The 22,097-nt window shown below is 38.7% G+C and overlaps 1 protein-coding gene and 2 long non-coding RNA genes across 3 annotated transcripts; 2 read left to right on the top strand and 1 right to left on the bottom strand.

The window, feature by feature from the left end:
* The first annotated feature begins 853 nt into the window (after positions 1-853).
* On the top strand, positions 854-1,980 carry LOC124868819. Its single transcript, XR_007038397.1, has 4 exons — positions 854-916; positions 1,314-1,498; positions 1,620-1,818; positions 1,926-1,980. It is a non-coding gene; the product is annotated as an uncharacterized LOC124868819 (long non-coding RNA).
* A 141-nt stretch (positions 1,981-2,121) lies between these two features.
* LOC124868818 lies at positions 2,122-5,152 on the top strand. The gene is made up of 4 exons (XR_007038396.1): positions 2,122-2,280; positions 2,956-3,059; positions 3,168-3,312; positions 3,405-5,152. It is a non-coding gene; the product is annotated as an uncharacterized LOC124868818 (long non-coding RNA).
* A 10,873-nt stretch (positions 5,153-16,025) lies between these two features.
* Positions 16,026-19,460, bottom strand: adra2a (adrenoceptor alpha 2A). The gene is made up of 2 exons (XM_047364351.1): positions 19,053-19,460; positions 16,026-18,893 (listed from the first exon to the last, which is right to left on the bottom strand). Exon 2 carries the CDS (start codon positions 18,710-18,712, stop codon positions 17,450-17,452), a length of 1,263 nt encoding a protein of 420 aa, XP_047220307.1. The 5' UTR covers positions 18,713-18,893; positions 19,053-19,460; the 3' UTR covers positions 16,026-17,449.
* Between the last annotated feature and the right edge of the window lie 2,637 nt (positions 19,461-22,097).

Here is a 22,097-nt window from a genome sequence, read left to right as displayed (position 1 = left end):
AAATTGATGAGAAGAAGGATGGGGCCAAATACAGGACCATTCTGGAAGAAAACCTGTTGGAGTCTGCAAGAGACCTGTGACTGGGACGGAGATTTATCTTCCAACAAGACAATGATCCAAAACATAAAGCCAAATCTACAATGGAATGGTTCACAAATAAAGGTATCCAGGTGTTGGAATGGCCAAGTCAAAGTCCAGACCTGAATCCAATCGAGAATCTGTGGAAAGAGCTGAAGACTGCTGTTCACGAACGCTCTCCATCCAACCTCACTGAGCTCGAGCTGTTTTGCAAGGAAGAATGGGCAAGCATTTCAGTCTCTCGATGTGCAAAACTGATAGAGACATACCTATGGGGTAAGGACGCTGTCAAAAACAATGTGTATGCAAAGAGGAAAATGTGTGCATATTAGTCAATAGTTGTGCATAAGTAAAATCCAAAAGACGTATTGTATATTTTCTCTATAAGAATACAAATTAAAATGTTACAGCTTCAAGAAATTACAAACACGAAGTTCAAGTTTACAGTTGGGGTTTATTCTTTATGAATACAACATGCTATAACCGTTTGTGAATACGATTTCTTTTCTTTGAGAATACGAATCTCAGGCTGGTTAGTGGAGCACAGAGTTAGGCCTTGGATGACGGAAAAGGGTAATGGGAGATAATTCAGTCTAAAAGGAATATTAGGAACAGAGGAGAGATAGTGGGGAAATCAAGAGTATTATAAATAAAGCATTGTTCTTATTTTTATGAAATACAAAACTAAAACATAGAATATAGTGGGTGGAGTTATACAATGATGTACAGTAGGTGGCGGTATGCACCTCTGAGTTTGTTGCGTACTACCAGAAGAAGAAGAAGAAGAAGCAGGACTGGCGCTAAGATGACGGACCAAGAAAGTACGGTACAAAGCCAGGTAAAACATTACATTAAAATTGTTTCGGAACATTGGTAGTTTTATTTTTTAAATCATATAACAATCTAGTAGATAGACAATGTACAGCTTTACTTTGTAAGTTTATTACCGCTGACTGAATACACTTGTACACACAGTATGAAACGGGTGTTTTTCCTGCTATTTAGTTGGAAAATGCTACTTGGGTCTTCTTGAATTTTTAAATAAATAAGCTATCATCCACATGTTTTTTTCAACTACATACCGCTTTACAAATAAATGTAAAATTTTTTTATCACGGTTATGTGTATCTTAATGTCGCTAATATATGCTAATATCAAAAATATATAGGATAAGTAACCTTTTTCATGTAGCCTTTTTAACTTCGTAACTGTATTGGCTTCTTTGTTAGGTCCAGTTAGCGGATATTCTGAACAGAAGGTTAAGTTCTCCAGGGACGGTCAGGCCAGTTAGACGGGAAAATGCAAGACAGTCTGTTGAGGGACAGACAACCCAAATGGGGACAACTTCACAGTCAGGACAACTAATAAGATGTCCTCAGGGTAGTGGCTCTGGACAGTCAGTGCATCAAGAAATGGCGAGGTATGTTTCACCTTAGCCACAGTCTTGTTTATCAAGTGTATATCTTATGATCTTTCATTTCTCTATCCTTCTGGTCATTTGATACCATATTAATTTCTGTTATCATCGAATTACATTTTAGGTCTTTTCCTGGACTTTTTCGCAGAGAGGCAAGACGTTTCGCACCCTATGCACGACTACAAAAAGGTTTTCTGGTTAACTTTTTCTTACTTGATAGACAGCGTTCAAAAACACCCAAAGGAGATGAAGAGCTGCAGCTCATACTGGCTGGTCTTGGGAAAAGGTCTCTCACAGTAAACGAAAGCTTCAGACATTCCGAGGTATTTCTTTTTAAGGTTTGTTTAATAGCTATTAAGGTGGTGTATTGTATAAATAAATTGGATATTTAAAATATCCAATGTGTATATATATCTTTTTTCCTGTTCAGAAATGATTGCTGAGATCGAAAAGAAACTATTTGTGGGCAGTGCTGACAAGAAAGGCAAAAAATCCTCTGTACTGTCTGAACAGCCTGGATAAGTTATTTCAGTTGCATTGTGTTATCACGTTTGTTTTGTGTAAATACATTTGTATACTCTAGTTAAATCCAATAAACTGTTTTTATTCTCTTGATATTTAGGACTGCAGGACAAGTAATGGCAGTTAGTATTGAACAAAGTGGACCGCTCCCAAACTTCATGCGTGAATGGTGCTACAGATACCTGTGCTCTGGTGATTCAGACAGCATACAGGTGTCAAGTAATGATGTCACAGACTCAGAGCTGTTGCACCTTATTACAGAGGTAACAATGATAACATTTTGAAAGCTGACCAAATACTGTACCATGTCTTTTGTTTGTTCCAACTTCATTGGAATTGGGGTTGCATGTTAAAACTTTGTAGAAGTGATAACAGTTAATTACTTATGTATACGCATGGCCTCTTTGTACACTGTGTGTACAATATTAGGCAAATTAGTATTTTGACCATATTTAGGCATATTTCTTACCTCTAAGCTCGATAAACTTGAATGCTTAATGTATTTTTAGCATAACAGGTGATATGTAGCTGGGTATTAAGGGAAGGTGTGGTCTAAGGAGGGCAACACCCTATATCAAGGTGTGCATAATGATTCGGCAACTTCTTTTCTTTTGGCAAAATTGGTCAAAAAGGAGATTTGACTGACTGTGAAAAGTCAAGAATTAACTGAAGTCGCTCAGAGGAATGCAAAACTATTGAAACTGCTAAGATATTGGGGCGTGATTAGAGAGCCATCGAACATGTTGCAAATAGTCAACAGGGATGCAAGAAACGTAATGAGAAACAGACCCAGCAAATTAACTTGAGAAGAATCATGTGTGAAGCTGCCAGGAACCTATTATCTTCCAGTCCTGTAACATTTCTTAACTGCAACCTACCTGGAGAACATACAAGTACAAGATGTTGGGAAAGTTATTTAAAGCTTTTTCTGTCTTCAGGTAAACAGGGCAACTGATGAGAACATTAATGACCTTATTGATGACATTGTAGGCTGTGGTTATACTGGAAAAGTGTCTGTGGACAAAAAAGACCTTATTACCAGGTAATGATTTAATAAGGTTAATATGGAAATTACTGGTTTTCTAAACATGGATACTATTTTTGGTGAATAACTTCTACTGAAATACCTTTTATAAACCTTATGTTTCAGGGCTGTTGTCCTGCACTCAACAATGAGACTTGTACCGATGCTTGAGCAGCTAAGAAATGGTCTGCGGCTGTACGGCCTCCTTGAGGTGATGGAGACGCACCCAAGCCTTTGTCTGCCTCTGTTTGTTCCAGGGGAAGATGACAGAGTGGGTATACATTTTTTATGTTGTCTCAATTAAACTATTTAGATAAATATTTTGCATGATTTATGTGTCCTTTGATGATTTTTGCATGCCAGGTGGATGCAGCATTTGTCCTGGAAAGGTGCAAACCCGTATTCAGTGAGAAGGGTTCTGTGAAATACAGCAGAGAAATAAACATCATGAACTTTTTTCAAGACTTTCTACAAGATATTGAGGACTGTGGTATGTTTCAGCTGGCAGTAGTATGTTAGTTATTGCCTATTAACAATGGTAAAGTGGAGGGATAATGTTTTGGCTGGTGTCTGTGCATGTCCATTTGTATGTACTCTTAGCAACATATTTTCAGATCACTGAACAATTTTCACTGAAGCTAGTAAACATTGATCATACATGTACAGTCATATTCAATAAATTAGAATATGCAATCCAGTGAGGCTTGGAGCAGGTATGAAACACATTTCATTAAGCCCACATTTCTGGATTTTAAAAAAATGGCTACAACATTGTCAGTTTCATAGATATTGAGCTAGTTTTGTATGTAAGTAGCTGAGAGTGATCCCTAATTTATACTCTGAGCACTATTTGATCCTGTGACATCTGTTTAAAACTTTTTAATAACAATTGGAGTTAATCTGCATGATCCTATTTAAAATATATCATGAACAACTAGACATTTCTATGACCCTTTCAGAAATCACTGGGTGTACATCTATACAGCACATGAAAAAGGTTTAAAATAAAGCAACTAGACCTCACTTCTTGTGGTTGAAGATGTTTCGCGCTAAGAGCAAAATGTCTTCAACTGTCTTTAACCACAAGAACTGAAGTCCAGTTGCTTTATTTATAAACCATTTTGGAATTTGCCATGTCTGAGAACCTTTATTAGCATATCTATACAGCTGGTAAACCTTTTAGCTAAACCCAATTCAATATGTCTGCTGCAATTAATTGACCTTAGCCTACACAAAAATGGTTGTAACTCAATGTGTTTTACAGATGCTGAGTTACATTTACATTGTGATAGTAACTAGTTCATTCACTATCATACTGCAAGTGCCAACATATCATGGAGGATCACAGAAATATTGCTATATAGTATGAGATTATGCATGATTTCAAGGTTTAACCCAAACTGTTACCACTTTCTCAACATAAGATGATTTTAGTCTAAAACTGACAGGAAAGGTAGCATTTCTTTTCTAGAAATACTAGGCGTTTGTTTTCTTTTTCCCTCACCAACATGAATCTTTCTTTGAAGAAAAAGATGGCCAGTGTGATGAAGAAAGCAATGATCCACAGCAGCTGACTGTTGGGAAAGTCATGCTGTGGATGACAGGACAGGCGCACAAACCTATACTGCCAAGTGAGAAGAAGGATTTCTTTATAACTGTGAAATTCTACCATGACTGTGACACGCATCATACTATCTGTTTTCCTATTGTTAGTGCATGTAGCCGCACCATTACATTTCCAGTTGCTCATCTGACAACCCTGATCGTGTTCAAAGAAAATATGGTAACATCCTTAACTCATGGGCAGTCCTTTAATAGGGCCTGAGACATTTGGCCTTTTCATTGATGCAGTTACTACTTAAAGCCATAACTACACTTTTGGTGTTTATATTTTTATTTACTGCAGGTTTTGTGTGAACAAAATAAGTTTTTTGGTTTTGATAGTTCCATCAATTTCATGTAAAATTCTTTTAAGTTTAACAGTTTTTGTTTTGTTTTACTAGTGGTGTTGTATAACCTACTTGTAAGTGCTGACAAGTGGCTCAAGTTAAAATAAATTCATGGTCAAGCATTGACATTTTTTAAATTCTTTAATAAAGTTTATAAAAACAGAGGATCCCTTCAGTTGTTTTTGTTTCTCAAACGATCCAAAATTGAATCACTGATGCATATGTTCTGGTTTATGCATAAAAATCAAAAATATCATTGAATTTTCACTATTTAACTGTTTCACCATAGTCTACATTTCTATAAACTACAAGTGATGGTCTCTATGCAAATAAGTGAAAAAAACTAGGTACAGATGAACAGTTGTGCACAGACATGACTAACATTAATGCAGAATTAATCAAATTTGCTAATGTGGGATTTTAGCAAATGTACACTTTTTTACATGTGTTCACTGCTGTGGCTCGTTTCCCAGTGACTTTCAACATACTGAACCATTGATACAAACAGATCCTGACCATATGATTCAGATGGTGCAAGTGGGTTGATCATGGACTGAACAGCTTCCACTGCAGTCGGTGACAGAGGGCAGTCAATTTCTCGGACTTGAACTCCAAGAGGTTCTTCACTGACACCATCAGATGTTTCCCAGTCAGTTCCAAACATCTCCAGGTTCTGTCAGAGAAAAAATGGAAATTACTTATAACAGCCAAACAATGTTTGGATTTCTCAGCGTTTCATTAAACAAACCTGAGCATCTACAGTTTCACAAATAGGTTTCTGCATGTGTCCCAAGGTCCACAGCTGGTTAGGGGTGAGTCCACCTTCAGACTTTAAAGGATGATTGTCCCATCCTTCTGTGAAAGTGTGAAGTGCATCTGCAAGCCGAGGGAGGAACACATAGTGTGCACAAAACAGATGCAAAGTGTTGGACAAATCCAGAAGGCCACTTTCCTCCAGGTTGTGAAGAACCTCATAGTAAAGATGAGTTACACAGGTCATTACAAACACATACATATATTAATAAACCTACACATGCCAGAGAAGCAGATGGAGACATTCTGGACATGTATTATTACAATACCTGGAAGGCCAATCATAGTTTTCCACTGCCCTTAGAAAGAAGGTAAGAGCGGTGCTTGATCTGTTGTTTGTTGCAGGCTCCAGGTACATAATCTGTACAAACAAAGGCAAACATGTTTGCACCCAATTAGGAACAGATAACAGAAAGAAAGAAATATCACAGTAATAGTGTACCATTCTGGAGAACCCATCTATTGCCCCAAAGAGGATTATGTTGTACCTATCAAAAAAAAGATTAACATCACTTTATTGATTTTCAATTGAAAGCGATATTCATGTTACAAAGAAAACAAGTTACCTAATGAGCTTATGATTTGTGTCCAAATGCACCAAGGACAAAGGATGAGGTACAGAATATGTCCTTCTGACTATGCACCCAAGTTGCATCATTCTTTGTAAAACGCCAGCTGCATCGACTCTGTGCATAGACTCCTTGACCCGATCCCACTGAACTCTGTGTCCATCTGCTTGTAAACAGCCTTTAACCATCCTATATCCTGCATTTGGCAGTCTTATGTTTTATTGACCGTACAGCAATGTCAAGCTCACTGTCAGATAAGCAGCTGAATGAAGATCTTGTGGACAATCCAAGTTCATGCATGCGTCTGAAAACAGTAGATATGCTGACTCCCAGCAAGTTTGCAATGCATAACACTGGTAGGGCCATGCCAATCAGATGGGCCAGCAGGTCTTCAGAAACTGCTAACTTGGGTCGCCCTCGTCCACTGGTCACTTCTGTGACAAGAACACAAGGTTCTGCCTGAGAAAGGGTGGCACGAATTTTTTCTTGAAGGTTTAAAATACATTCCATAACATCCACAGGTACATCAAGAACAGTTGATGCAAATGTAAAAACAAACACCTCCTAATTTATTACGTAATGAAAATAGTCTAAATCCAAATGTGGCCGATCTAAAACTTCATTAATTCTGGATAGAAGACGTTCCATTAAATGTCTCAGCAGTGATTCCTGCAAATATCAGAACACAAATTACACTTAATTAAGCACATCTTAATATACTTGTTATTCATTTAGCTTTGCATAAGTGTGAGTAAAACATTTTGAATTTTAAAGATATGGTTTGAATAAAGTAGAATAATCTAGCAAAGACCTTGAAAGAGTTTAAAAATGCACAAACATAAACAAGAATTTAGTTGAACAATGACAATCAGAAAATGAATTACTACTTAACTGTGATAAAAATTGTACATTTATTTGTAAAGCGGTATGTCGTTGAAAAAAACATGTGGATGATAGCTTATTTATTTAAAAATTCAAGAAGACCCAAGTAGCATTTTCCAACTAAATAGCAGGAAAAACACCCGTTTCATACTGTGTGTACAAGTGTATTCAGTCAGCGGTAATAAACTTACAAAGTAAAGCTGTACATTGTCTATCTACTAGATTGTTATATGATTTAAAAAATAAAACTACCAATGTTTCGAAACAATTTTAATGTAATGTTTTACCTGGCTTTGTACCGTACTTTCTTGGTCCGTCATCTTAGCGCCAGTCCTGCTTCTTCTTCTTCTTCTTCTGGTAGTACGCAACAAACTCAGAGGTGCATACCGCCACCTACTGTACATCATTGTATAACTCCACCCACTATATTCTATGTTTTAGTTTTGTATTTCATAAGAACAATGCTTTATTTATAATACTCTTGATTTCCCCACTATCTCCCCTCTGTTCCTAATATTCCTTTTAGACTGAATTATCTCCCAATACCCTTTTCCGTCATCCAAGGCCTAACTCTGTGCTCCACTAACCAGCCTGAGATTCGTATTCTCAAACGGTTATAACATATTGTATTCATAAAGAATAAACCCTAACTGTAAACTTGAACTTCGTGTTTGTAATTTCTTGAAGCTGTAACATTTTAATTTGTATTCTTATAGAGAAAATATACAATACGTCTTTTGGATTTTACTTATGCACAACTATTGACTAATATGCACACATTTCCCTCTTTGCATACACATTGTTTTTGACAGCGTTCTTACCTCATACATACCCCAAGCGACTTGCAACTGTAATTGCAGCAAAGGGTGGTGCTACAAAGTATTAACGCAAGGGGGCCGAATAATATTGCACGCCCCACTTTTCAGTTTTTTATTTGTTAAAAAAGTTTGACACATCCAATAAATTTCATTCCACTTCACGATTGTGTCCCACTTGTTGATTCTTCACAAAAAATTAGAATTTTCTATCTTTATGTTTGAAGCCTCAAATGTGGAAAGAGATTGAAAAGTTCAAAGGGGGGCGAGTACTTTCGCAAAGCACTGTATACAGTAACCTGTATTTTATAGAAAAAAAAACTTTAGAAAAACTCTAGTATTGGGTTGGGTCTCATTTTGCCTTGAAAGTTGCCTTCATTTTTCCTGGCATAGATCCATCAAGATTTTGCAAATATTTCTCAGAGGTTTTGGTCCATATTTACATTATAGCTGCTGTAGATTTGACAGCTGAACAGCCATAGCTGACAAAAGATGAATACACTATGTATCTAGTCAACAACAGTTGTACAGCTAGGATGTTCAGATGGCACTAAGGGACACAAACGGTGCTAAGAAAAAAAAAACACAACATTATACCACCACCAGTATAGATTGTTGATACAAGGCTGTAGGGCCTTACGATTTCACATTGTTTAAATTGAATTTTACAATTGAAATTTAGGCTTTTTCTAATTTTAGAGAACCTGCAGCCTCAGTTTCCTGTTTTTAGATGACAGGAGTGGCACCTGGAATGGTCTTCTTCTACTGTAGCCCATCTACTTCAAGGTTCAACATGCTGTGCATTCAGAGATAGAATTGTGCATGTCTTGGTTGTAACAAGTGTTATTCGAACTACTGTTATCTTTCCATCATCTTTAACCAGTCTACAAATCCTACCCAAATTTCAAACATAATCAAAACCTTTTTGTCCACACAACTGCCACTCACTGGATATTTTCTTTTTTGGTTGTATTGTGTGAAAATCCCAGCAAATAACCAGTTTCTGAAATACTCAGTCAAGCCTATTTTGCGACAATAATCATGTCACATAACGTCATTTGCTGTCTTCCCCAGCTGATGCTCAGCTTCAACTACAGCAAACTGAGTTCACTATGCCTAGATTCTTAAATGCACTGAGTTGCTGCTATGGCTAGTTTGCTATTTGTTTTAACAAGCAATTGAACGGGTGTACCTGATAAAGTGGCCTGTGAGTTTATATCCTGCCTAATGAAAATATACAATGAGACATACACTCAGTTCTTTTAGCCATTCAAATCTTATCTGCTGAAGGACTCTTCAACTTCTGCTCTTTTTGTAACTTTGAAAAATGCTTTATATATACACCATGATCACTTTGAAGCACCAGAATATCCATCTATCCATTTTCTATACCGGCTTCTTCCGTACAGGGTCACAGGGGAGCTGGTCCCTGTCTCCAGCGGTCTACAGGCGAGAAGTGGGGTACACTCTCGACAGGTCGGCAGTCGATCGCAGGGCAATACAGAGACATACAGGACAAACAACCATGTACACACCCATTCACACCTAAGGGCAATTTAGAGAGACCAATTCACCTAGCAGTCATGTTTTTGGACTGTGAGAGGAAGCTGGAGTACCTGGGGAGAACCCATGCATGCACAGGGAGAACATACAAATTCCATGCAGAAAGACCAGAGGAATTTAACCCAGGATCTTCTTCCTGCAAGGCAACAGGGTTACCAACTCTGTCACCATGCAGCCCACACCAAAATATTTTAAATAAAAATCCAGTGAACTGAAAATGAGCTGTAGAAAGAATGGTTAAAGTTCTCTCACTCTGCATGCTCCAACATTGTGAAATGTTATAGGTGAGGACTGAGTGCTTTCCTACTGGCAAGAGGGGTTTGTACTGGGTATTACTAGCAGAGTTGCCAGTAAGCATGGCACATGGCATTTTGTAAAAAACTTGGGGTTTATCCCTTATAGCATAAATGTGAATTTTTCTGTGTGAGACTGTGCTACTGCGATAATAGGTTAATTTACTTTAAGCCATATATGCAAACAGGTTAACTGCCTATACAGCTCAGAAACATCTTCATGCAGGTCATCTTCTGTTTCCTCCAACCGAAGCAAATTACCTCAAAGGTCTAATGATCACGCTGCATAATGCTTTTTGGTCTCTGGGACGATGAGAGCGAATTGCTCTCAATCATAATGGGTTCCTGGAAAATAAATTTGGCCAGACAAATTATTTTCCTGGGAAATATCGAATGCCCAGTGTTGTGTCGTGAATACGGTCAGACCCAGAGGGGTGACAGCTCGAAAGACTGCCATTAATGAGAATGGGACTCAATTTGAAATGACACCACTGAAACACTCTCTCCGTGCAAGGAGGAGCCGACAACCAAACCAGAAGTAGAACCTGCATGTGGATCGAACTTAGTAATATGTTCTCGGAGGTTTGATTTCACTGACAAATATACAGACCTCCTGTGAAGCAGCACAGAGTCAGTCAAATAGAAGTAGGAGCAAACAACTGTGACTCATCAGTGGGCATAATCATGCATACTGGAGACACCTCCAATAGGCGGATGTCATTCTCAAAAAAATAAAGCGTGTACAGGGAAGCACTATGTGGGTGCATCAGTGGGCGCCTTGATTGTGATCATGACCTGCTCACCTCTGCCACCTACAGCACATGTACAAAGTACAGACACGCCCACCCTCCCACAGCCACTTACAAGCACTCATCGCCAAGTCAGGACAACGTCATATGCGCATGCCTCCTCCAACTGGAAATGTTTGTTTGTCCTGCTATGTTTTCTGAGGCAGCTGACATTTTGTCCTTGTCTCTTTGAGTGGTAACTACACTTAGCCACCATCCAAGGCATGGAGGCTTGGAGACGGATGTGCACTGTAACCTGATGATCCATGCCCTGATTCCCAGAGGCTAAATGTTTGTGTGTTTATGTGTGTGTGTGGGGGGGAGTGCTGCAGGCTTTTAACAGCTGGCTTCTCCCAATAGGCTGTCAACAACCACATCCGTCTAATACGATCACCACAGCATGTTGATGTCCCTGTGTCAGACAGGGAAAAAATGAGTAGACAACAGGAAAAATAAATGCAAAAAACTGAATGGAAAAGGTCCAATCTAAAGTTTAAGCTACTTTATTCAATACTTAACTGTGGTGTCAAAAAATAAAATGCATAAACAACATACTGTAAAGATTGGAAAGAGCATAAGACATACATATTCTGTTTATTTTTAATATTTGTTATTACCAATTTAAAGATCTAGGTTCTGCTTTTTGCTACAACAGATTTAATTTAAAGTGTCCCTTTGGAAGAGGGACTATTTTCATTGTCAAAAAAGGAAGCTTTTGTTTTTTTCTTGGTATTTCGTACAATATTTTAGCACACGGAGGAGCTTGTTTGGCAAATTGTGATCCGATTACTTGTTACATAAGCCACTAAGACAGTGTATTCTAAATAAGGGCATACATGTGTTTCATTATGGTAAATTGAGAACAGGCTTCACGTCTAACTAACACAACTAACTAACACAACAGAAACAACATTGGGTTTTCTGAAGCAAACCTAACCATAGACAATCCCAGTATTAACTCAAATCCAGGCATTTTGTTAGTTTAAGTCTTTATACACTGGCCAGTCACTTTATTAGGTATGCCTGTCCAATTGCTTTTTAATGCAAAAAGCAAATTAGTCAGTCACCTGGTAGCAAATACTGCATATAGGCATGTGGTAAGGAGGATTTGCTAAAGCACAAATCAAGTCTCAGAATTGAAAAGAAAAAGGATTTATTGTTGGTGAGAAATTGGCTTTTCTGAGTATCTAAAAAGTTGGTTGTTGATGTCAGGGGTCAGAGGGGAAAGAGCAGACTGGTCCGAGATTATAGAAAACAACTGTAGTTCAAATAACCTTTCATTATTTGGAGCACCATCTTTGAACACGTTAAACTTTGAAGCAGATGGGCTACAGCAGCAGAACACCACTCCAATTAGCAACCCTGTCAGCTCTGAGCAGGAATCTGGGTCTAAAATGTACACAGGATCAACAAAACTGGACAATAACAGATAAGAAAAATGTTACCTGTTTGATAAATCTCGATTTCAGCTACAACATGCAGATGGCAGAGTCAGAATGTTTTGACAACATAAACACACGGATTCATTCTGTGTTGTATCAACTCTTCATGCTGCTGCTGGTGGTGTAATTATGTGGGGGAAATATCCTTTTTTAAATTTTGTTATCTAGATGTACTTATTTATTTATTTATTCCATAACTTTATGGGGGAGATAGTCTTTGCATACTTAGAACCTACTAGCTGCTGCTAATTGAGTAAAATATCACAAGAGTATAAAAGCCTCACAGAACAAGGTTTTCAAGTCATTAAGGAATGTTGATTCATGATTTTGTTTCGCATAATGTAGTATATTAGCATGAATCTCTGCAGATAATATTAACCAAGATCAAGAATAAGGTGGCAAGGCTACGACTTGAAATAAACAATGTGTAGCATTTTAAAAAGTCCACCGAATTTATTAACTGCTGTCAAAATATAACATTTTCAAGAAGGCATATGCTTTGTTTGAGAGGTATGCATGAAGCTTTTCCAGAAAGTTAAATTGCATATGAACAATTCAGGGGGCTAGTGGAGCACATTTAGAGTTTTAAAGGCAGACTTATACATTTGCTCTTTATAAAAAAGGAGTCATCATCAGTAATAACTTCTACACGGTGATGAAGTGAAAAGAGAACTTTGCAATAGCTTTAACATTTGTGTAGCATTATATTAGATCAATGATGCATTCAAGTTAAGTTACAGCCAGAAGTAGAAAGGGAGAATAAACCCAATGAGATTTTAGAATAGAAATAAATTAAATATAATATTCAAAATTGCCTCCCTTACAAAATTCTGCTCAAGCGCTAAAAAACAGAGGATACATTAGCCCAGGAAGTTCAAAGTGGTTGAGACTTTTCGAGTGAAACGCTGAGTAAAGGTAACCCACTCAAAGGTTAATTGTGCTTCCAAAAAGCATTCATGACCATCCAGACTTTTACATCAAGCCATTTAATATTTTGCAACTATGAAACAGTAAGAAATGAAATTAAAAAAGTTCACTGGTTTAAAATATTGGAAAAATATGTGATAATATATTCATTCAAAGAGCTTTTGATGAAACTTACATCCCGCTATACATAGATTTTTTTGACTGGAAGAGGCTGCAGGAAGTCAGGATCTGGACAAAGTCCTGCTGAGCCCCACGAAGCTTGTTTTGTTAACATGGAGAGATGGCACACTGTTGGACATGCAGCATTTTTTATAACCGTGCAACTGCAAACCTATACCTTTTGTTCATTGTATTAACACAGGCGCTCAAAGAATGAAGAAATAGTGATAAAGACCTAGAATGATGCACAGTCTTTGAAAACACATTTTATATGCAATATGATATGTAATAGAATGCGAAAAGGCTCATATTTGGCAATATTAAAACCCCAAACGTTAATGTATTTTATTGGGATTTAATGTAATAGCCCAGTGGAAAATAGTGAATAATTGTGAAGTGGACGAAAAACAATAAGTGGTTTTAAAAAAAATAAAAACCAGAAAAAGTGTGACATAAAATCCAGTACAATCAATTGCCTTTAGAAGTCTACTAGTTGGCAAATAGAGACGACTTTTGTGATTTCATCTCAGTGTATTTGAGAGAATATTAGTGAACAAACAGCATCAAGGTGTCCAAGAAACATGCAGGCAGGTCAGAGATAAGTTTGTGGAGAAGTTGAAAGCAGAGTTGGGTAATAAAATGCTCTCCCAAGCTGGGCTCATCTCATGAAGTACTTTTCAATCTATCATGTGAAAACTGAAGGAGTATTGCACAACCGCAAGCCTAGCGAGATATGGCCGTCCACCTAAATTGACAGTTTGGTTAAAGAGAGCATGAAACAGTGAAGCAGTTTGCTACAAACCATGTAGGAGACACAGCAGACACAGGGAAACAGGTGGATTTTATTATGGAAATTGCAAAATTTGGTGGAAAACTAACACATATCGTGAGTTAGCAACATAGCGATGAAACATGGTGATGGGAGCATCATGCTGAGGGGTTGCTGTTTTCCTTCAACAGTGTCAGAGAAGCTGGTCAGAGTTAATGATAAGATAGATGAAGCGAAATGCAGGGCAAAGCTTGAAGAAAACCTGTTTGACTCTGCAAAAGACTTTGGTACCGGAGGGTCGCAGGGCGATGACACTAAGCAGAGCTAAATCCATGCAAATACATGTGTTAGAAGGGCCCAGTCAAAGTCCAAACCTAAATCCAATTGTCAAATCTTTGACAAGGTTTAAAAAATGATTTTCATTCTTTCTCCATTCAGTCTCATTGAGCTTGAACTATTTTCCAAAGAATGAGCAAAATTGTTTTTAGATGCGCAATTTTTCAGGGGTTCTGAAAACCTTGTATCCTTTTCCTTCACAACTATGCTCTTCTGTTTGTGATGCAACACAGTGCCAAAATGTTCTAGGGGCATAAATACTCTTGCAAGGCACTGTACATCCATCAGTGAATGTCTTCAAACTTCTGTGTCTGCACCAGTGAAGAATGACCAAATAAAAATGTGCTGATGATAATGTTTCTGGACATTAGTTCTTGGGAAATTATTGTCACTGCGCCATTACAAACCCTTACATTAGTGTTTGCCCCCCACGGCTTAAAGTATGCTTATAAAAACAACATCCTAAAATCTCGGAGAAATTCCCACATCCATCAAACCCACCGTTCACTATGAGAACAACTGTAAAAGTGCAGTGGGAGCTCAGCCCCTCTTTTTATATGTGCAGTGACTACTCTTGCACGTTCTCACATAGTTACACTCCCACCCCGTATACTTTCTCATTTTATAAACATGCAGAGAAACACTACGCACGGTTCAATTTTATTGTACATCAGGCTGGTCAGAATCAGGTGCTGGTCTTACTGACTGAAATCTCCCAGTGGGACCATTTAGTTTTGTGAGGATTTCTTGCTTGACTGTGAAAAAAGAAATCAATTTACATATAACTCCTCTCCAGGAAAGATATGTGTTCTTTGAATTCAATGGACAGTTAATAGTTGCTGGTTTTTTTCTGCACAGACTGAGTTCTGAATTGTAAAAAGGACGTGTGGAGAAAAGGGACGGAGATAGACCAGTCGATCAGGTTCAGGTTTGACAGGGTCCGTATTTACCTCACGATTAATAACACAAAGCGGCAAATTAACCGTAACTTCTTTGACTTGAATAATTGAAGTTGGATCATAAAGTGCCTTCTATCTGAGGCTCTTAAATGAAAACATAAAAAAGAATAAAAATTTATTTTAACTTAGAGACATCTGAGTAAAAAGACCTTAAAAATGATTAAGTTAAAATCATAAACAGGATTAATCCGACAACCGAAACAGCATTTGCACTTTTCAGACTCATTAAGAGCCAAGTGCTTAGTTAGGTTATCAAAAAGGTCAGATTAAACAGACTGCCAAGTCTGCAGCTATCCTTTTGAGCCTCCAGCTCCCAGCAGGAGAGAACAGTAACTATACATCAGTGTTTACAAGCGTTTACCTGCAGGGTGGCAGGAAAATACAGTTCAAGTCAGATGTTTACATATGCTCATTATCATCATGATTAAAAAAAAACTAGGTATACAAGTTTGAACTGATTGTGGTTCTAGTTTGAACAAGCATCCCAACTAATTATTTAAATCAACGCAACCACAGACATTGTCTTTGTTATCAACCAGCTTCTTGTACAATTATTGCAGGATATTTAAACACTCTTTTTTGCAGAAATGAAAAAGTACATTAAAATTGTTTTGTTAGGTGAGAATGCTTAATAGCAGTGCCTGTCCCAAGACATAATTTTAGCCATCAGCAAGTTCACATATTATCTGGCTCAGTATTTGATCCCTCATCTTGGCAGAATTGGTAGTTGATTTAAATTTGTTGGTTTCCTGACACCAAACCCTTTTAAAAGCATAGTCCATACATTTCCACCAGGGTTATGGTTGGGACCTTTCAAGAAACTTACTTTTAGCTTCCTTGATGGAACGTTTTACATTTAGATGAGCCAAAGACTGAGATAGCTGACTTTAGCAACAAAAAGTATGTTTGGAGGGGCCAAAGGTGAGAGCCTAAGAAGACTGTACCAACTGTAAAGCCTGGTGGCGGCAGCATCATGCTCTGAGGCCGTTTTGACACCAGTGGTACAGGTGCATTGCACAAAGTCAGTGGAATAAGGAGTAAGGACGAAAATTACTAATTAACGTCACCTTACATCAATATCTAGATGGTTGTAACTTGGTCACAACTGGGTGTTCCAACAGAACATTGGACCCAAGCTCATGTTAAATCCTGTTCTGCAATGGATAAAGCAGACAAAAATTTAGCTTCTGGAACGGCCCCCACCTCAACACTATTAAAAATGTTCCAAAAACCAGGTCCATACCAGGAAACCAACCATTTTAAATGAGCTCTTCTATTTCTCCCTAAAGAGGCAATCAAAATTACAGCTAGAATCATGTCAAAACATGAGGGTAGCTAAGCAATTAATCAAATACTAATTGTATAAAAAAAAATCTGGAATACATTCTGTCTTGTGCACCCAATTCAAATAATTGTATAATCAATCCAATCAGGAGAAAGAGTTGTTCAAACCTATAACTAAAAGCCCAAAATTAATAAGAAATTCATACTGATAAGTAAATGTAAATGTCTGACCAGAACAGTATGCATTGTTGTTCATTTTACAAAATAAATCCTGGCATTTATTTATCTATTCTCTGTCCTTTCCCCACCTCCATAATCCCAAGTGTGTGTTTTAAAGTGTTTGAACATACGCCGTCAAAAGCAGAAGAACCGAAACAACATTAAATCATCACTCCCATCTCTTCACTAGGTTTTTTTTTTTAAACCATCTTAGATAAAATGGGCTTTATTTCTTTTTTAGAGTCATTTTTTCCACAAGTCCACCAGCATCGTCTTCCTTGTAATAATTATCACCACATCATACAAAGTAGCACAAAACTGTTTCCATAAAAACAGAAATAGACAAATAATCGGACAGATCATTTGGTACAACATACATATCCATTACATATCAACAACTTCACTATGTTTGCCTCTTTAAAAAAAATCAGATACAATAAAAACAAGATCTTACTGTGGTTTTCTCTGTGATTTCCATCTTTGTGTTAAAGCTGTGACTGGTGGATGCATTGAAAGGGAAGATTCTGCACATAAACACCTTCCTGAGCAACCACAAACTGCTGTTTCATGCACAATGGGCATGCTGTTTTACAATGGATGCACAATATATCAAAAAAAGATACAAGGATACAGAGCTGGAGTCATACATATCTCCTGGTGTCCCTCCTGCATAGTATCTTTTTGAATGACCTCCTGAAGTCGTTGTTAAAAACGGTGTAAATCAGAGGGTTCAGAGCACTGTTGCAGTAGCCAAACCAGAAGAAGAACTTGAACAGGGTGGGAGGCACGGGGCAGGATTCACAAAGAGTCATCAGCATATAAGTAAAGAAAAAGGGAAACCAACAAATGACAAAGACACCAATGACCACTGCCAGGACGAAGGTGAACCGTTTCTCACGGTTTTGCCGGCCTTTCCAGCGGCTGCCTTTGGTGTTCGGCTCTTGCTTTTGGATGTTGGAGTCCCCTGGTTTGATTTGACTCAGTCTGGGTTTCCCCTTGTTTGCTTTCTTTCTAATGGAGCATGGATTGTTCACTTTATGGTCAGAGGATGATGACTCCTCAAGATCCACTCCGTTGACCTCACCTTTTACCTCTTCTGCCTTTTGATGTCCTCCCACTCCCTCCTGCAGCTCTATGGCCTGTTCACCATTCAGCTTCTCATGACAGAGGCGATCCTTGGCATCGCCTGCACCGTTTTCCTTCCGGTTCACAGCAGGAGTGTTGGCTGGCTTCAACATAGCATCTGGCCTCCGGTCTCCAGTTGGTGCCCGTGTCCTTTTTTTTGCGATTTGGTAGATCCGCACGTAGACCAGCACCATGATGACACATGGTAGGAAGAAGGAGCCGATGCAGGAGGAGATGACGTACCATTTTTCGGTATTGATCTTACACGCAGGGAATTTCTCGCTGTTTTCTTTCTCCATGCTGATCAGGGGTGGGAATGAGATAACTGCTGCAATGACCCAAACAATGAAGATGATACACTTGATGCGGCGAGGTGTCCTCTTCAGGTTGTACTCTATGGCCTGTGTGATGGACCAATAGCGGTCTAAGCTGATTGCACAAAGGTGAGCGATGGAGGCGGTGCAGAAGAGAACATCGAGCGCAAGGTAAATCTCACACCACACCTCGCCAAAGTACCAGTATCCCATGAGCTCATTGGCCAGGGAGAAAGGCATCACGAGGGTGGCCACCAGAATGTCCGCTGAGGCCAGGGACACCAAGAATAAGTTCTGTGGGGCTCTCAAGGCCCGGCTTGTAAACACAGCAATGACCACCAGGACGTTACCGAACACTATGAGCAGGATCATGAAGCCCACCAGCACACTGAGAGGCAGGGCTATCCGTAGGCTGTAAGGGGCCAAGCTCGAGAAGTTCTGGAAGGTGTTATTGTCATCCTCCATGGTAGCAGATTGGCCCACTTCCTGTGAGAGTTCACCTGAGGTTAACAAATATCATCCACCAGGCAGGACAAAACTAGTGGCTCACAGCAGAGCTGAGAGAGGAAGAGACTGAATCACTTCTCTGAGACTTTCTCGAATTTTTCCTCCTCATTGTGAGGGATATTTTAAAAAATCACTTTATCTGAAATATAACAAGAAGGAAAATAGAAATTATTTATCATATTTGGAAAACAAATTTTCTCATCTTATCATCAGTGATTCTAATATATTTAGCTCAGATTATAGGTTGGCACGTCTGTACGGGTAAAACCGAAGTATATATAAAGAAAAATTATCCTACCTGAGACAAAGAGCGATGACGGTGCCTCTCCAGTGCCAGGACACCAAAATACTGCAAACGGGTAACTTCTTTAGGCAAATGAGGAGGAGGCAAAGAAGATCCATGAGGCGGATGAAGCGTTTACTCTGCGCCTCCTGTCTCTCCACTCGCAATGGTCTCTGCGCTGCATCTAGTTGCGCTCGGCAGCGGACCTAATAGAGCGCTAATCATGTTATCCCGGGCGCTGCCGTGTTACTGTCTGCGTGTGGAGTTTCTCTCCTCACTGCTCGCCAGAGCGCCACTCCCTCTCCTTATAGCCCGCACGTTGCAAAAAGTGTCCCGCTCGCCGGGTCACCGTGCGTGCATGCGTCCGCAGGAGTGTCAAAACTGGCACGCTGCGCCGCCGTGGTTGTTTGACAACAGCAGCACCAGCTGGGGAAGGCGTTTTAAATGACAGGAGGCTGGAGGAGGAGGAGGAGGAGGTGGTGGTCAGGATCATGTTTCCTCGTGTTGCTGTTAACGAAAACATTTAAAACACATGGACATGTGGGGACTGGAGACATAAGGACAAACGCGGCGCGGAACCAGGTTGTACCAGGTTCACGTGCATGTGGCACTAAAAAAAAAATTAAAAGAAATCTTTCAACAAAAATCTAAACTTTATTTACAAAGACTTCTCAGAATGTATTCTATAATAAATACAAAGATTCAATAGGAAAGCTGTATGTGTACTCAAATCTAAAAGAAAAACAAATATACAATAATAAATAAACAATAAATAAATTAAATAAATGAATAAAAATGTATTATAATGGTAATTTAGACCCGGATAACAAAAAACGTGACCAACCTACAAACCAAGTGTATGTGAAACAAAACTACAACTAATAACGATTATTTTTGTAATTATTAAAATATAAATAAATATAATTCTTTTTTAAATCTGTAAGTGTCAAAACTCACAACCAAATGAACACAAACTATTTCAGCAATATAGCATGCATTTGTCAAAATAAGTCTAGAATAAAATAGTTATAATACATAATGAAAACAAATAAATAATAAGATGTAATCAATTGAGGGTTGCACGGTGGCACAGTTGGTAGCACTGTTGCCATGCAGCAAGAAGGTCCTGCTTTTTGCATGGAGTTTGCATGTTCTCCCCATGCATGCATGGGTTCTCGCCAGGTACTCCGGCTTCCTCCCACAGTCCAAAAACATGACTGTTAGGTTAACTGGTCTCTCTAAATTGCCCATAGGTGTGAATGAATGTGTGCGTTTCTGTGTTGCCCTGCGATGGACTGGCAACCTGTCCAGGGTGTACCCTGACTCTCGCCCATAGACTGCTGGAGATAGGCACCAGCTCCCCCGCGACCCACTATGGAAGAAGCGGTATAGAAGACGAATAAATGAATGAATGAATGAATGAAAATAAGAGCCTTAGCATACCAAAAATCATCAGTAAGTTTTAAAAACTTAATTTGTTATTTAAGGCATTTATTTTTGTAGTGCAGCTGCAACTTGATTCTGTTACTAAGCAGCAGCCAGATCTACACCACATGAACATCAGCACAAGTCTTTTATATCTTGGCCCAGAACTCCAGCCATCATTTCAGACCTTAAGAAATAAAAAATGCATGAAGGTCCCTGAGAGTGTGACCTCAGACTGATTTCTGTAGTCTTAAAGATGCTTATTTATTCTCAATGTGCAAAGTCTGCAGTGTATTTAGAACAGCATCAAACAGAACTGAAAGACTTTATTGAAAAAAAAAACACATTAGGAGACACAACATAAAGTCGTTAAGAATGTGAAATAATAAAGTTCTCCTGCTTTTCAGAGCTGAAATTTATGTCTATATATAATATTCTTGATGTTTTTATTAATTATCAGCATTGTTGTGTAGCTTCGACGAATTCTGCGAAACAGTTAACTTGATGTTTGAAGTCAAATATAAAATTTTACAAGACAGCTGTCTTAAACGTCCCTTTGTTGTCCAGCAAGATCAAGACAAATTCCCCAGTATTTACTTTGTATACAGAAAAAAGATGTGTCAGCTGATGGGTCACAACTGTCCTATGGTCGGGATAAAAATTAGGTTTACGCATGCTGATTTCCACCCAGTGTTTCTTAGACCAGCATGTTTCTTCTGTTTTCTATTAAATCCACTAAGGGTAAAGACAAACTGATCTACATTGCTGTTCCACGTCAGAGTGTCCTCAAAAATGCAACCCATTCCTTCTAAGAAAGTTGTACTGTGTTGCATTTCTCCTCCAGAATTGAAATAACTCCTGTAGGGAGGACGTGGAGAACAATATGTGTGAATGCAGGGTGTAAGCACTGCATGTGTCCTCCAAATGTGACGTGTGCTGTGTGGAAAAGCTGCCAGTCTCTCACTGGTTCTGATGCTGCCGCTCAAACGGTTTGCAAATATGATGGGGGACAGAAGATTTCACAGGTTTGCATGGACAAAGGACGTATTACCCTAAAAAGTAATGAACATGTTAGATTAAAAACCAACATGTTTCAGGTTTACTTTTTTAGGGTTTTTTCTGTTTGGGCTTTATCATGTGCTTTTTACCAGGAGCTCTAAAGTACAATATTTTTCAGGGTTGACTGTGGACAGCCTTGCATAAACACTCTGTAACATCAATTGTTGCAGCAGATGCCACCAATATACACTGACCGCCCACTTTATTAGGTACACCTTGCTAGTACTGGGTTGGACCCCTTTTGCCTTCGCAACTGCTTTAATTCTTCATGGCATAGCTTCAACAAGGGGCCAGAATCCATCCTTTGTGATTCTGGTTCATATTGACATATATATATATATAGTTTAATTTAGGACTTGCAGATTTGTCTGCCAGACATTCCTGATGCAAATCTTTTGTTCCACCACATCCCAGCGCTGGTCTGTTAGATTGAGATCTGGAGACTGTGGACCCCTTTGGAGCACAATGGACTCATTATCATGTTCAGGAGTGAGATGATTTGAACATTTTGACATGATGCATTATCCTACTGGAAGCAACCAGAAGATGGGTACACTTTGGTTATAAAGGGATGGA

Source organism: Girardinichthys multiradiatus, chromosome 5 (genome assembly GCF_021462225.1).
Source record: "Girardinichthys multiradiatus isolate DD_20200921_A chromosome 5, DD_fGirMul_XY1, whole genome shotgun sequence".
Classification (NCBI taxonomy): Eukaryota; Metazoa; Chordata; class Actinopteri; order Cyprinodontiformes; family Goodeidae; genus Girardinichthys; species Girardinichthys multiradiatus.
This window is presented reverse-complemented; position numbering and strand designations above follow the sequence as displayed.